General features: G+C 32.5%; 1 protein-coding gene across 16 annotated transcripts; it reads left to right on the top strand.

Moving 5' to 3' along the window:
* The first annotated feature begins 7,459 nt into the window (after positions 1 to 7,459).
* On the top strand, positions 7,460 to 12,778 carry LOC112797122 (vacuolar protein sorting-associated protein 51 homolog). 16 transcript variants are annotated; one of them, XM_072235820.1, is made up of 16 exons: positions 7,460 to 7,780; positions 8,014 to 8,111; positions 8,207 to 8,346; positions 8,426 to 8,480; positions 8,558 to 8,665; positions 8,837 to 8,935; positions 9,042 to 9,119; positions 9,269 to 9,355; positions 9,447 to 9,550; positions 9,696 to 9,796; positions 9,882 to 9,901; positions 10,503 to 10,567; positions 10,790 to 10,882; positions 11,162 to 11,312; positions 12,013 to 12,100; positions 12,187 to 12,778. In XM_072235820.1, exons 2-7 carry the CDS (start codon positions 8,022 to 8,024, stop codon positions 9,069 to 9,071), a joined length of 522 nt encoding a protein of 173 aa, XP_072091921.1. In that variant the 5' UTR covers positions 7,460 to 7,780; positions 8,014 to 8,021; the 3' UTR covers positions 9,072 to 9,119; positions 9,269 to 9,355; positions 9,447 to 9,550; positions 9,696 to 9,796; positions 9,882 to 9,901; positions 10,503 to 10,567; positions 10,790 to 10,882; positions 11,162 to 11,312; positions 12,013 to 12,100; positions 12,187 to 12,778. The 16 variants fall into 16 exon arrangements, with proteins under 16 accessions (XP_072091921.1, XP_072091918.1, XP_072091916.1 ...); XM_072235817.1 differs by having other exon boundaries at positions 10,670 to 10,882; XM_072235815.1 differs by having other exon boundaries at positions 10,215 to 10,567; positions 10,670 to 10,882.
* Positions 12,779 to 13,332: the final 554 nt, after the last annotated feature.

Here is a 13,332-nt window from a genome sequence, read left to right as displayed (position 1 = left end):
TCTCCTTATCTTCTCCGATTCATGTTCGCACTGCTTTTCTCTGTGAATTTTCTTTGAATCTCATATTAAGGTTTGAGTTTTTTCCCAAATCAGTGGAGGCTTCACCAACGCCACCGCCATCGGAGCTACACCGGCGCCACCGCCATCGGAGCTACACCGGTGCCACCATTACCTTAAACGGAAGGCTGGTTTCCTTCTCTTTTTCAAATTCATGTTCGCATTGCTTATCTCTGCGAATTCTTTTTGAATCTCTCGTTAAAGTTTGGGTTCTTTTTATGCTTTCTACATCATATTACACTAATTTTCTGCAATAGACTGCTAATTTGATTAGTTATTTTTTATTTTGCTTGATTTCTTATACGCTCTTTGTGATTATGTTGCATGCAAACAACATGTTTGATGATTTGCCTCAATAAAGAGTTTAAGCTTTTGACATATTTTTACATGCTTAATTTGGCTTGAATCTGACAAAAACATATTTTTACATGCTTAATCTTGTCTTAATTTGGCTTCCCATGCTGTGTACTTCATGACCAATGCTACAATACACTACTAAGCTTGCATTACTATTGCTCTGCTTTTTTATCCTGTTGTCTTGATGAATTTTACATACTAGTAACAATGTAAAGTTGTTTTGGTGGCAATCTAATTTTCAGCTACTGGATCTGTGGGATCTAGTTTTCTAGTTTTAAAATGTATTTTGGTGTGCATGTTCTGGTATACTTATATATTCTGATAATATTTGTTACAGTTTCGTATGATAGTGCAAGTTTGTTCAATTATTCAATCTGCATGTTTACAGATTTTGGCATATAACAAGAAGCCCTTTAAGTTTCCTCCGATGCTTCTTCAATTTATTTATTCTGTTTTACTTGTTTGTTGATATATTTTAGATTGTTTGTTGATAACCATTGCCCATGGAAAGCAAAATGCCTTTCTCTTCAAGTATTATCCAAGCTAGGCCCAAACTTGAGCAGCAGTGTTATTCTTGAAGTTTTAGATATGGGTCTGCATGATGAAGCTGAAAAAGTAAGAACTGAAGCTGTCATTTCTATGCCAGTGATGCTTTTCTAGTCTACTCTTGATATATCATCTCCTGTCATTCAAAAGATTGAGTAAATAACTAAGTAAATGTTTTTGCGTACATGATTTAGATAATGTGTTTGGTCAGGCTTGTTATTTGGTTAGTTTCATTGTAGTTGTTTGTTTAACGTGAAGGCTCTCATCGACGAGATGTTGATATTTGAATTGCAGGAGGTAATTGAAAGAACATGTTTGCTATTTTTTTTTCCTTTCCTCCGAACTGTTGCTTCCTTTTTCTAGGATGATTATGTCTGGAACAAGCATTTCTTTTTCCTTTTCTATCTTTCTCTCTTTTTTTTCCCATCATTTAAAATTCAAATGGAAAAATCTTGTTCTTTGAAGTGTGTTTCCCTTTTATACCTCTATTTTTCATCAAGATTGTTTGATTAGAGGTTTTCTGTTTCCAAGGTTTTTCCTGTTCCAATATTATGACAATTGCTCCTGTTCTTAAGCAGTTCTTTTGCCATTATGTATGTGTCAGTTAAATTTCCCATCACATTGATATATGCATAGAGGAAAGTTGTATTTCTTTTAACAAATGATGCACAGACAAATCTTCTGCTTGTTACATTTTTCCTATCTGTTATGCAGGTACATAAAGAGAGATAATGAAAAGGTAAAGAAATTGGTTCCCATAACACTTGGTCTGTTGTCATGCCTTTATGGATGCAGAGGAGCTACCTCTGGCTTACATACAAATGAATGCCTTTATGGTGAAGTCATTGTTATTTTCTCTAACCATGTTGGAGATCATTTTGGTGTCTGGTTTCTTCTGAGCATTTTGGTGCCAAGGATGATTAGCAAAAGAACCATAGATGGAGCTGCTATTCAATGTGATACAAGCCTGATGATTGTAACTAAGAACGGAGATTTGAAGATTGCTTTTGTTGAAGTCTGACCACAGTTGGGCTCCAAAAGAATCTTGTGAAATAAACCAATCTATGTTGGGGTAGATGGAGAGATCAACTTGCACAAGAAATGTGGAACCAATGGAGGAGAAGACATCACACTCAATAATTGAAATAATTTTTCTATGTGAGGTTGTAATATTGATTTCATTTTGTTGATGTGTTTGTATTCTTGTATAAGAGTTGTGCATGTATGCTTACTAGTGCTAGTAATTTTTACTTTTGAGACTTCTTTGTAACTTTCATTTGCATAATAGTAATGCTTTTTTAGTAAATTTAATTGTGATAATGTTAATTTTAATTAAAGATATTTGTTATTAGGAGTATTTTAGTAAATTTGAAAATATTAGAATCGATAATAATTTTAACTAAACATATTTTTATTAAGGGTATTTTAGTAAATTTTTTATTAGAAGTATTTTTGTAAATTCAACATGTAAAAAAATAATAATTTTAATTAAACATATTGTTATTAAGTGAAATTTAGAATCAATAATAATTTAACTAAAGATATTTGATATTGGAGGTATTTTAGTAAATTTAAAAAAATTAAAATTAATAATAGAATATTTTAGTAAATTTAAAAAAAATTGAATCAATAATAATTTTAGTTAAACATATTTGATATTGGGGTATTTAAGTAAATTTTAAAAAAATTTAGAATCAATAATAATTTTAGTTAAACATATTTGATATTGGGGTATTTAAGTAAATTTTAAAAAAATAGAATCAATAATAATTTTATTTGAACATATTTGATATTAAGGGTATTTTATTAAATTTAAAAAAATTAGAACCAATAAACAATTTAACTAAAGATATTTGATATTAGGGGTATTTTAGTAAATTTCAAAAAAAATTAGAATCAATAATAATTTTATCTAAACATATTTATTATTAGGGATATTTTAGTAAATTTATTATTAGATATATTTTTTAAATTAAAAAAATAATGTAAAAAATAATAATATTTAATTAGCTTTATATTTAATTTTAGTCATTAATATTTTAATTTGAATGAATAAGGATAATTTTGACATATTACATAATATGACTAAGAAATTTAAACTCAACCAAACAAAAATTTAGTCATTTCTAGGATTATTATATAATATTCCAATGCATCAAGTTTTATAAACAAACATGGGAATCTTATATTCCAAGTAATTTTATTCCTAGGCATTATATTCCTAGGAATAATATTCTTAGGAATAAAATTTAATCTTTGAACCACACACACCCTTAATTTAATTCGTTGTCTTTGATTTTCATGAATAGCAAGTCATGCAATTAAGTTGAAGAATCATTCTTTACTACATGGAAAAGTGATAAGGGTCATGTGATCTCATTGCGATCCTGATGTGAGAAAAAGTGGCAGAGGGAATGTTTTTGTTAAGGTATATGTCTATTTGTCTATTAGTGTAGAAATTGTTGATTTCATATGAGTATGCTTAAATGTGAAAAGTGACAAAAAATGGTGATTTATTAATCCTAAGCACTTGGGGCTGATTTAATCTTTCCAACAAGTTACAATAGGTAAAAGAAAGTTAGAATGCAAGGTTAGAGTAAGTGAAAATCTAGGAATCAATTTTTGACCTCTTAAAACCCGAGGTTACATGTTGCAGAATTATGCAGTTTTGGGCAGCAATTTGTGAACAAAACTGGGAGCAATATACCCACTCAAAATGAGTGAAATTATTTTTCTATGAAACCTAAAGATGTCTAGATTATTCTCCTAAAATTTTAGAATTTTTCGATGTGTGGTTTGGGAGATATGATTTTTAGAAACTGGTCATTTTCTGCAGAAACAATGTTGTACGAATTCTGGAACAGCAACTTCAAAACCACATATCTTAATACTCTGAAACACTTTGGAGGTGAAACCAAAGAGGAATGAAACAGTAGGATGTCTAGTATTTTATGTCCAAATTTCAGAGTAATTCAAATTTTATAGAGAAAGTTGTGTCTTCTAGAAGCAGGGCTGTTCACTACTACGACAGCACCCTTTCCTTAAAATAAAACCATATTTCGAGAGGCATAACTTTTTTTAGAGAAGTGAAAATGCTCTGAGACTTAAACTGGGTAAAAGATGGGTAAGTCTGGTTCAATCACACCAAACTTTAGGAGAATCTAACCAAAGATGAATTTTATATAATTTTTCTAAATTGGTTACTGCTTGCTGTTTTTCTAAAGTGTACTAAATCAGTAGCCGGTTTTTAAAAAATCATATAAAAAATGGTGAATAAATATTTATTTGTTGGCAGAATATGTATAGGGATCTTTGACATTGATTCTTTCTATTCTACCATTTTTGAAATGCTTCAAAGTTGGTCTTTGGCATACATTTAATCATCATATTTTAAGATGTTATGTACTTAGTAAAGGACCAAAGGGTAAGCACATAACTAATTTTGCATAAGAGTGGAATATTGATGAAGTTCCATGTGGAGATTTCAGCTGAACAGTTATTAAAAGGAAGCTGGTAGTTTCTTAATCCATACAAAAAGGAATAAGATTGATTCTGGGTTTGTGTATGCTTGTCACTGTTTGTGGGAAAGCTGGTGCTCTTGGTGATTCTGTCACTGTCTCCCGTAAGAAGAACAAGAGAGGATTAAGGTTGGTGGCAAACCTTAATCTTTTTCTCCCTTAATTTTTCCTTTTCTAGTTCTTACATGCATTTGAAGTCTTCCATGCTACGTCCTTACTTTGCTTTCCTCTTTCTGTTTTTGTGTTTTTTTCCCCACTGTTTTTTCCCTTCTTGGCATGTTGAGGATTTTGCGAGTTTTTCTTTTTTTTTATTTGAATTTTGAAACTGTTGTTATGAATTGTATAAGTAATTGTGTATAATCAGTTTCGTAAAGAAAAGGGAAGGGTTATGCCTACTAAAGTGAGTATCAGAAATTAGATCTGTGTTTTAAGTATGAACTGAAAGCTCTCAATTTGATGTTAGTTACATCCCCTATCTCTTTATATGGTTTAGTGATTTTAGTAACTCGTAATTTCCATTTTCCACTTCTCCTTCTTCTTCTTAATGCTCTTGAGTAACCAACCCAAACCTTGATTATTTGGTTGCTATAGTCTCATGGGTGATGTTGGAATAGTTTTGTGTTTCTGTGATAATTTCCTTGCTTCTTTCTTCCTCTGAATATGATTGTGATTTTCATTCATTTCAGGCCTAAAATATGACTATGTAGCTGTCAATCTCTTGAAGGGAGAGCAATTTCATCCCTGTTTGTTCCCTTCCTTTTATTTTACTCAAGATCCTCACTACTTAATCCCTAATCTTCTGCTAACAAAAACTATAAATAACAAGTAATGATATGCTCTCTTGGATTCAGTTTGTCAAATTGAAAACTTGAAATGGTTATTTTGTAAGGAAAGTCTATTTCAGGGGTCAAAATTGTAGTCTTCCCTGAATTTCTAGTTCTTTGTAGATATGAATTTTGTAAGGAAAGACTATTTTACATGTGCAGTATGATTAGTGTTTATTCAATATTTTATTTGATCATGTTCAAAATTCCTCAAGCTCAACCCTGTTGGTTTCGTGCCGGTTCTGGTGGATAACGATCTTGTGCTTGCTGACTCCTTAGCCATTATTATGGTCATCCCTCCAACTTCATATCTAAATGCTTTTTTTCTGTACCCCTTCCCCCTTTGTTTCCCTCATTCATATTGTTGTTTTGTATCTATGCAGTATCTGGACGATAAGTATCCTCAACACCTTTTGCTGCCTAGTGATATTCACAAAAGAACAATCAATTTTCAGGTACACCTGCTCTGTGTCAGTTAGTGGTTGCAAACTCTAATGAATGCGTTGCCCTCTAAGTTCTAATCATGTCATCTCATCCACAAGCTACCCACATCATTTTCTCATCCATACAGTCTCTTCAAAATATAAGCTTTCTGGTGTGCATTTGGTTCCTGATTTTCTATTATGAATGAAGCTGTTGTTCCTAAATGTTTCAGCTTATACTTTACACACTATGTTCACTGTTATTTGCAGAATTATATCAGGAAAAAAGTCGGCCCTGACGGAAACTTCCTTGGGTATAAGGTGTCTTTAGAAAGGGCTTCACAGGTGATGTTTGATTAACTTGCTTATACACTAAAGGCTTCAAATATGCATTTCTATTTTTTTGGGGCATATTCTAATGCTATCTTGCTATTACTACTTTTGTTTTAGCACTTGAAAAACTCTTGAAGGACCACACGGGAAGATACGCAAGGGGAGATGAAATTTCCTGGTATGTTGGTATTTTAAGGGGGCAGATGCTATAGTCTCATGGGTGATATTGGAATAGTTTTGTGTTGCTTGCATTTACATTAATTGCTATGGCTAGAATTCATATGTTGTTGGCTTTATTAACACTTAACAAAGTTGTATTCCTATAGCTGAAATTTGTTTGTACAATTCTAGTTGTTGTATTTCTTATTTTCTGCACTTCTGTTTGCTGTGTGGCTGAAAGTTATATTGTTATTTTTGGTTATTTCCTTTTCACCATGAACTAGAAACATGGAATGACTTGGTATATATGACATAACACAACAAATATAGTATGACTTGGTTATTTCTGATTTTATAGCTTTTTTATTTTATGAGTTATAGCTTATGCTTTTTTATTTTTGAATTCTAAATTTAGATTTGCGAAACACTATTATGCATCGGTGAAACTTGTACAAGGTACAGAAAGAATTAATGATATCAGTCATTGATAGTTTTGATTTTGATTTTTTAATTATGAATATTTTTCTAACTACTTTTCTATATAATTATGCAGGATAATAACGAAGATTAAGCTAATTATTATTGTGGTTTATTGGCTAAGATAGAGTAATGTTAGGAATGAATACATGTATGGTTAGTTGACTAATGACTTTTAATAGAAGATATTTATATAGGATATATTTTTTGTAGAGTATTAGTAGTAAATTCTAAGTGTGAGATGTATGAATATTCATAATTAATTTCATTCTAGTATTTTTGGATCATTATTATAAATATATTTTGGTTAGAGATAATTTTTATTATTTAAAGAAATTATTTAGTATAATTATGTATTTTTTATTTTATAATATTTAACTCATTTAATTAAAAATACAGAATTATTATACATGTAATCATATTACTAAATAAGTAAATATTATGTTGTATTAATAATTATTAGAATCACTACTAGAAAACTAGTTATTACAGATGGATATTTCGGACGGATTTTATCCCACGGAAATAAAGACGGAATTTCAGAGGAATTTTTTGTCGAAAAATAAAAAAAATGAATTAGTATAAATTACAGACGGAAAAAAAATCCGTCGATAATTCTGTCGGTAAAATTAATTTTTTTCGTAAAAGTTTGTTACAGACAGAAAATCCATCTGTAATTAAAGAGACAAAATGCTGCATTTTATTAAATTATTATAGACGGAAAATCCGTCTGTAATTTAAAATTTTCCGTCGGAAATATTGAATTAAACCTAAATGAAAGAGGAGCTTCTTCCAAATGAAACACGAGCTTCTTCAGTTCTTCTTCTCTCCATAGCACGAGCTAGTTCTTCTCTCTGTGGCTGCTACTTCTGCTTCTTCCGCCACTGCTGCTGCCGAGCCGTTGCGTCTCTCTCTATCATTCCTTGCATCGCACGAGATCCCTCCGCCACCGCTGTCGTCGCATCTACTCCCATGGTCGTAGAGCGCTCTCTGCCGCCGCTTTCATCGCATCTGCTCCCTCTGGCGCCTCTTTTATCTAATCTCAACTCGCTCTCTCAGTTCTTCTTGTAACCATCTCAAATTTCAGGTATATATATATATGCTGATTTTGTGATTCTGTTCTTCGTGATAAATCTTAGGGCTCAATTTTTCTGTGCCAGTTTTAGGTTTATCATACTCTGCTTTTGTGCTTTGTTTGAATCTGCGGGTTTACTCTAATTTTGATGAATTATTTTCTGCAATCGAAGCTTTTTTGACCTAAAATTCATGGTAGGCCATTGCTTTCTATAGTTTTTAACTTTCAGAGTTTCTACTCTCCAGAATTTGCCATGTCCACCGGCACAGACTCCGCCAAGCACGCCTCACTCGGCGATATCAACTCCAACTCCTTTGATCCCGATCACTACATGAACCTCATGGTAACCTCCCTCCAAGTCTCTTCGCATTTTGTTGTGATTGTTTTCTGTTTGTTCGGTTCTGATTTGGAATCGTTAAATTGGGGAATTTCGTGAAGGTTCACAAGTCCAATTTGGAAGGGCTGCTTCAGCGCCACGTCAAGCTGGCTGCTGAAATTAAGAATCTTGACACTGACTTGCAAATGCTGGTTTACGAGAACTATAACAAGTTCATCAGTGCTACTGATACTATAAATAGGTACTTAGTTTTAGTGTGAAAACTAAAAACATATGTGTGGCTCTTTAGGTAGGAGTTGATGACGTTTCTCATCACACAGGATGAAAAGTAACATTTCCAGGATGGAGACAAACATGGAGCAGCATCTTGAGAAGGTAGTTGTAGCTATAGTTTACTCAATCCGATTCGAATTGAGTTTGATAGGAATGTGTGTTTTCCATGGTTGTTGCAGATAATGTCTGTGCAGTCAAGGAGTGACAGTGTTAACACTTCTCTTTTTGACAAAAGGGAGCACATAGAGAAGCTGCATCCTACTTGCAATCTTCTCCGTAAAGTTCAGGTATTAGAGCTATTACATGTGTCTTTTTCTGGTTTCACATTGTTCTTCACTGCAATACTTATGTTTCCATGTATTTTAGCTTGGTGATACAACTTTTTGTACTTCTAATATTGCATGATTATATGTTCTAGAAATATGGCTCACATATTTTTCATCCTTGTTGAAGAATAGTTCATATATGATCTGTCTGATAGACTTAACAAGTGCATCAAATCGGAAGCTTATGCAGATGCAGTTAGGTTTTACACTGGAGGAATGCCAATTTTAATGGTTAGTTTGGATGATATAGCTTGTAATTCTATTCCTTGATTACTTTCGCAAACATATAAATCAAAGTCATAGATGAAATATCTTCGTTTGTTCTTCTCTGTCTTAGGCATATGGAGATTCATCTTTCCAGGATTGAAAGCTAGCCTCTGAGAAAGCAATGGCTACAATAGTAAAAAACTTGCAGGTTTTGTTCCTTCACCTTTGCCAATCCTTTGGACTTGGGCCAATCAAGCAAAACAAGCCTGGGGCCATCTTAGATGCATTTATCTATTTTGTTACTCTTGTGACTTAGTTTGATCTTCTATACCTCTATAATTTGCTTTATTTAACCAGAGGAAGCAGAGGAAGCTATTTTCAAATTCTAAATCAATACAAAAGAGAGCTGAAGCTACAGTGCTCCTTAAGCAGTTGAAATATCCGGTTTGTTTTGATTTTCTTTATATTAAAAATTAGCCAAAACTTATCTCATTTTTAGCCAAAACTTCAAAATATTATTTGCTTATTCATGCAGGCTAAAGAATATAGCTTCAAGAATTGGCTTCTGTGTACAGAGAAATTCTTCGAAAAGAATTTGATTTATCTAAATCAACATGTGTGTTTACAATTCCAATAGAGGTACAATAGTTGTCAATCTTTGTTCTAAAGTACTAATGCTTTTCTAAATATATATAGTGTTAGCCCCCTATTTCAATATACATATTACTCCATCTGTTTCTACACTTTCACTTATTATTCTCTCCATTCTTGTTCTTGTCGTGAGATTCACTAATTAACAAACAAGAACATGGAGTGGTGGGTGTCAATGCCAAAGGTGGAGTTGCATGCTCATCTCAATGGATCCATTAGAGACTCCACACTCCTGTATGTATATTCATATCTCTATCTTCTGATCTTCAGCATCCTTTTATTCTTTTTTAATTATTATCTATATTCATTTATTTTGCAGAGAACTCACAAAGGCCTTAGGTGAAAAAGGGTGTTTTATATATATATATATATATATATATAATAAACTTTTATTATTATTATTATTATTATTATTTTCTTTTTGGCTCCTAAAAGACAAGCACAACCTATAATGTCCCTCACGTGGTTCCCTTTATATTCCTACTTGATTTTGATTCTTAATGCATTGTGTGTAAGCCTTTTAGTTCAATTTTGTTAACAAGAGCATCCATAGTGAGGGACAAAAAGGCATATCTACGAGTTAGTTATTAGCTATACAAAAGTAGAAAATTTAAAGCTAAGGCACTGAGTTTTCTTCTTTCTTTATTAATAGGTGATGCTTCTATTCTTCCTTATGTCTCTGTATCCTTATTTATCTTAAATATTCTCTCTTTTATTAATTATTTAGTAGTTCTGTAAAGACAGCTTACTTCTCCAAATTTATGTAAAGACAGAAAGTTATGAGAAGACAACTTACCTCTCCAAATTTTCTGGATATGAATTGTAGCTTAACTATATATATATAGTAACACCATCCCATCCACTTTACACTACCCAATCTTCATTCATCTTTCTTCACTTCACTCAAACTCTTACCATAGCCACAACTAATTACTTTCAGAATGGCAAAATCTTCCTTCTTACTTCCATGCTTGATTCTCTTATTCCTCCTAGCCTCTGAAACTGGTATTCTCTTCTCTCTATTTTTTATTTTCTTCTTCATTGTATCTGTTATATAATTTTTTCTTTCTTTCTTCTATTCATCCATTTATATTGGTTATTGTTCAGAGTATGGGCAGCACCTCTTAGTCTATGAGTTTCATAGAAATGGATCACTGCATGACTTCCTTAACCCGGCTTTCTGAGTTGCCATGAGCTTCAGATAATGTGTATGTCAACTTGTCACAGGATAATCTTGAAAGAGCAAATGGACAGATATTCAATGTGGAAAACCCAGACAATGAAGTATCCGTGAAGGAACTAGTTGAGCTTATGATACAGGTGAGTTTTAACACATGCATTAGTTAGTTTATTCCTGTCTAATGAAAGAAAAGCTTTTGCTCATTCTCGAGAAAAAAACCAGCACTGTGGACTCTATATAATATTGATATTTGTAATTTGTCTACAGATTTAAGCATTCTTACCATTCTCTTTTTCCATAGAGCTTGTTCATTAACAGTTAAAATTTTTAGTTTCTAGACTTGTATCTTTTGTTCTTGGCTCTCAAGATGCTTGATTGACTTCTCTAATTAGGGGATCCATTTTCCAAAACCCTTGTAGGTTGCCACAATTGCTTGGTTGAAAGCTGATTCTGTGTGTGGCAGTCACTCTGTTGCAATCCTTTTAGTGCTTGTCTTGCCTTATCTTTTCCGTCTAAACCAATGTCTCCGTCAGTACAAAGATACCGGGGAGAAAACTTGTCTTTTGAATGGTAAGAGCTATTTATTGCCTTAAATCGTGCTGTCTTTTTGTTTCCTATTCAGAACTTTTTTTAGTTATCAATTGTTGGTCTAAATTTTGCAGGTTTAAGAAATTGATGTAATACATTATTCTTCTATCTTGGGCTTGTAATATGTTAAGAATATTGGTTTTAATGTTGGAGTCTTTGTAAACGAGTAAGGTGTTCTTCTCTTGTGTGTTCTGGAATGAGAGCTAATTTTGATTGCAGTTTTGGAATTGAATTTTGGAATCCTACTCGAACTGAAATCACTCTTGATTATACTGGTTGAAATTCAAAATTGAAAGCTAATTCTTCTTCTTCAGCCAAATCTGTTGCTTCTTCGTTTTCTGCATAAATAGACAAAGATGAATGCTGAATTATTGCTCGATCTGCCAGCTCTATTGATTTTGTTTGTTGTTGAGGTTAAAATGTAAAATTGAAATCTGATGAGTCTCCTTCTCCTTTGATGTGAACTTCTTCTGTAAGTTTTGGATTCCTTGCTGATTTTGAAGCTTTTACTGTTGTAGACTCTAATTTTGTAATTTTATATTCTAAATCTGAATTCTAAAATTGGAGATATGTGATTATTGAATTTTCTGCTGCTAGCTTTGCTGAATTGTTGCTGAGTAGTGAAAATTCTGCATTTGATTTGGCCTGAATCTAATCATGAACTATTTCTTTACATGGAAAGATTGGAAGATTAGGTGGTGGAGGATCAGATTATAAACCTTTTGTGCAGCATGTGGGAATTCCATCAATTGATATAGCCTTTGGAGGAGGTACATAACACGTTAATTTAATCACTAAGATTCGGATGCGTTAATAATACTCTCTCTGTGTTAATAATATTGACTCTTTGTGCCAGAATTTCTTGTGCCAAAAAGGGAAGCATCAGTGAGAATTTCCTTGTGCCAGAATTTCTTGTATATCAAGAATGATGTTGTATCATCAAACTTAACTCCTTGAGACACCAAATTTAAGAGAACAATGGTTTTCTCTAGTTGATGATTTGCTGCATTAGCTCCAACAATGCGAACCTGGTTGCGACTCAACAAAAAACTGGCTGCAATTTCCTCAGCTAGCTTGAAAACCAAAAGGAAGAACTTGTATATTGCAATGCTGATGTGGAGTTTAACTTGAAGTGGCCACACAACCACAAGGAGATCCAGGAGGTGTATTTGTCAATGGCTCTGAGCAAGTCACCGTCATGCAATCTAAAAGGAATAGGATCAATATAAAATCTTGTTTGTTTAAATTGTTGAAAATGAAGGAACTAGTAATGTCAATGAGTAATGTAAATAGTTATAGTTCTGTCAATGGTTTATTTTTTTGGGTATCTTTTTATTGAGATAGTGAGATATCGGCCAATGATGTTGAAAAATAACATCCAATTTTATAGGTATCATGTAATGAATATTATGTTTATCTATATGATTTTTGGCCTCTTTTTTTTTCAATTTACAGTGTGTTTGATGGAGGAAATTTAAAAAATAAACCTAAAGTATTCATTTTGCAATGGAAAAATTTTAAAAAATTTCTATTTTACTTTATCGACGGATTTACAGACGGATTTTCTGTTTGTAATTATAGTGTGAGATAATTTTTCAAGGTTCAAATTATAGACGGAAAATCCGTTTGTAATTACAGACGGAAAATCCATCTGAAAATCCATCTGTAATTACAGACAAAAAATCCATCGGAAAATCTGTCTGTAATTACAGACGGAAAATCCATCGGAAAGTTCGTCGCCTTTGGAAAATGGATAGAAAATTTACAGAGGGAAAATCCGTCGATAACTGGTAAAAATCCGTCTATAATTTTCCGACGGAAAAAAAATCCGTCGGTAAATAATTTCCGACGGGGCTTTTACAGAGGGACAAAATCCGTCGGTAATTTCGTCGGTAACCAAAAATCCATCTGTAATAAAGATTAAATCCGTCTGTAAATCTGTCTGTATTAATCCATTTTCTAGTTGTGAATATTATATATATAAAAAAATAAGAGAGCTAAG

This window comes from Arachis hypogaea, chromosome 4 (assembly GCF_003086295.3).
Source record: "Arachis hypogaea cultivar Tifrunner chromosome 4, arahy.Tifrunner.gnm2.J5K5, whole genome shotgun sequence".
In the NCBI taxonomy this organism is placed as follows: domain Eukaryota; kingdom Viridiplantae; phylum Streptophyta; class Magnoliopsida; order Fabales; family Fabaceae; genus Arachis; species Arachis hypogaea.
Note: the sequence above shows the minus strand (reverse complement) of the source record. Positions and strands in the feature narration are given on the sequence as shown.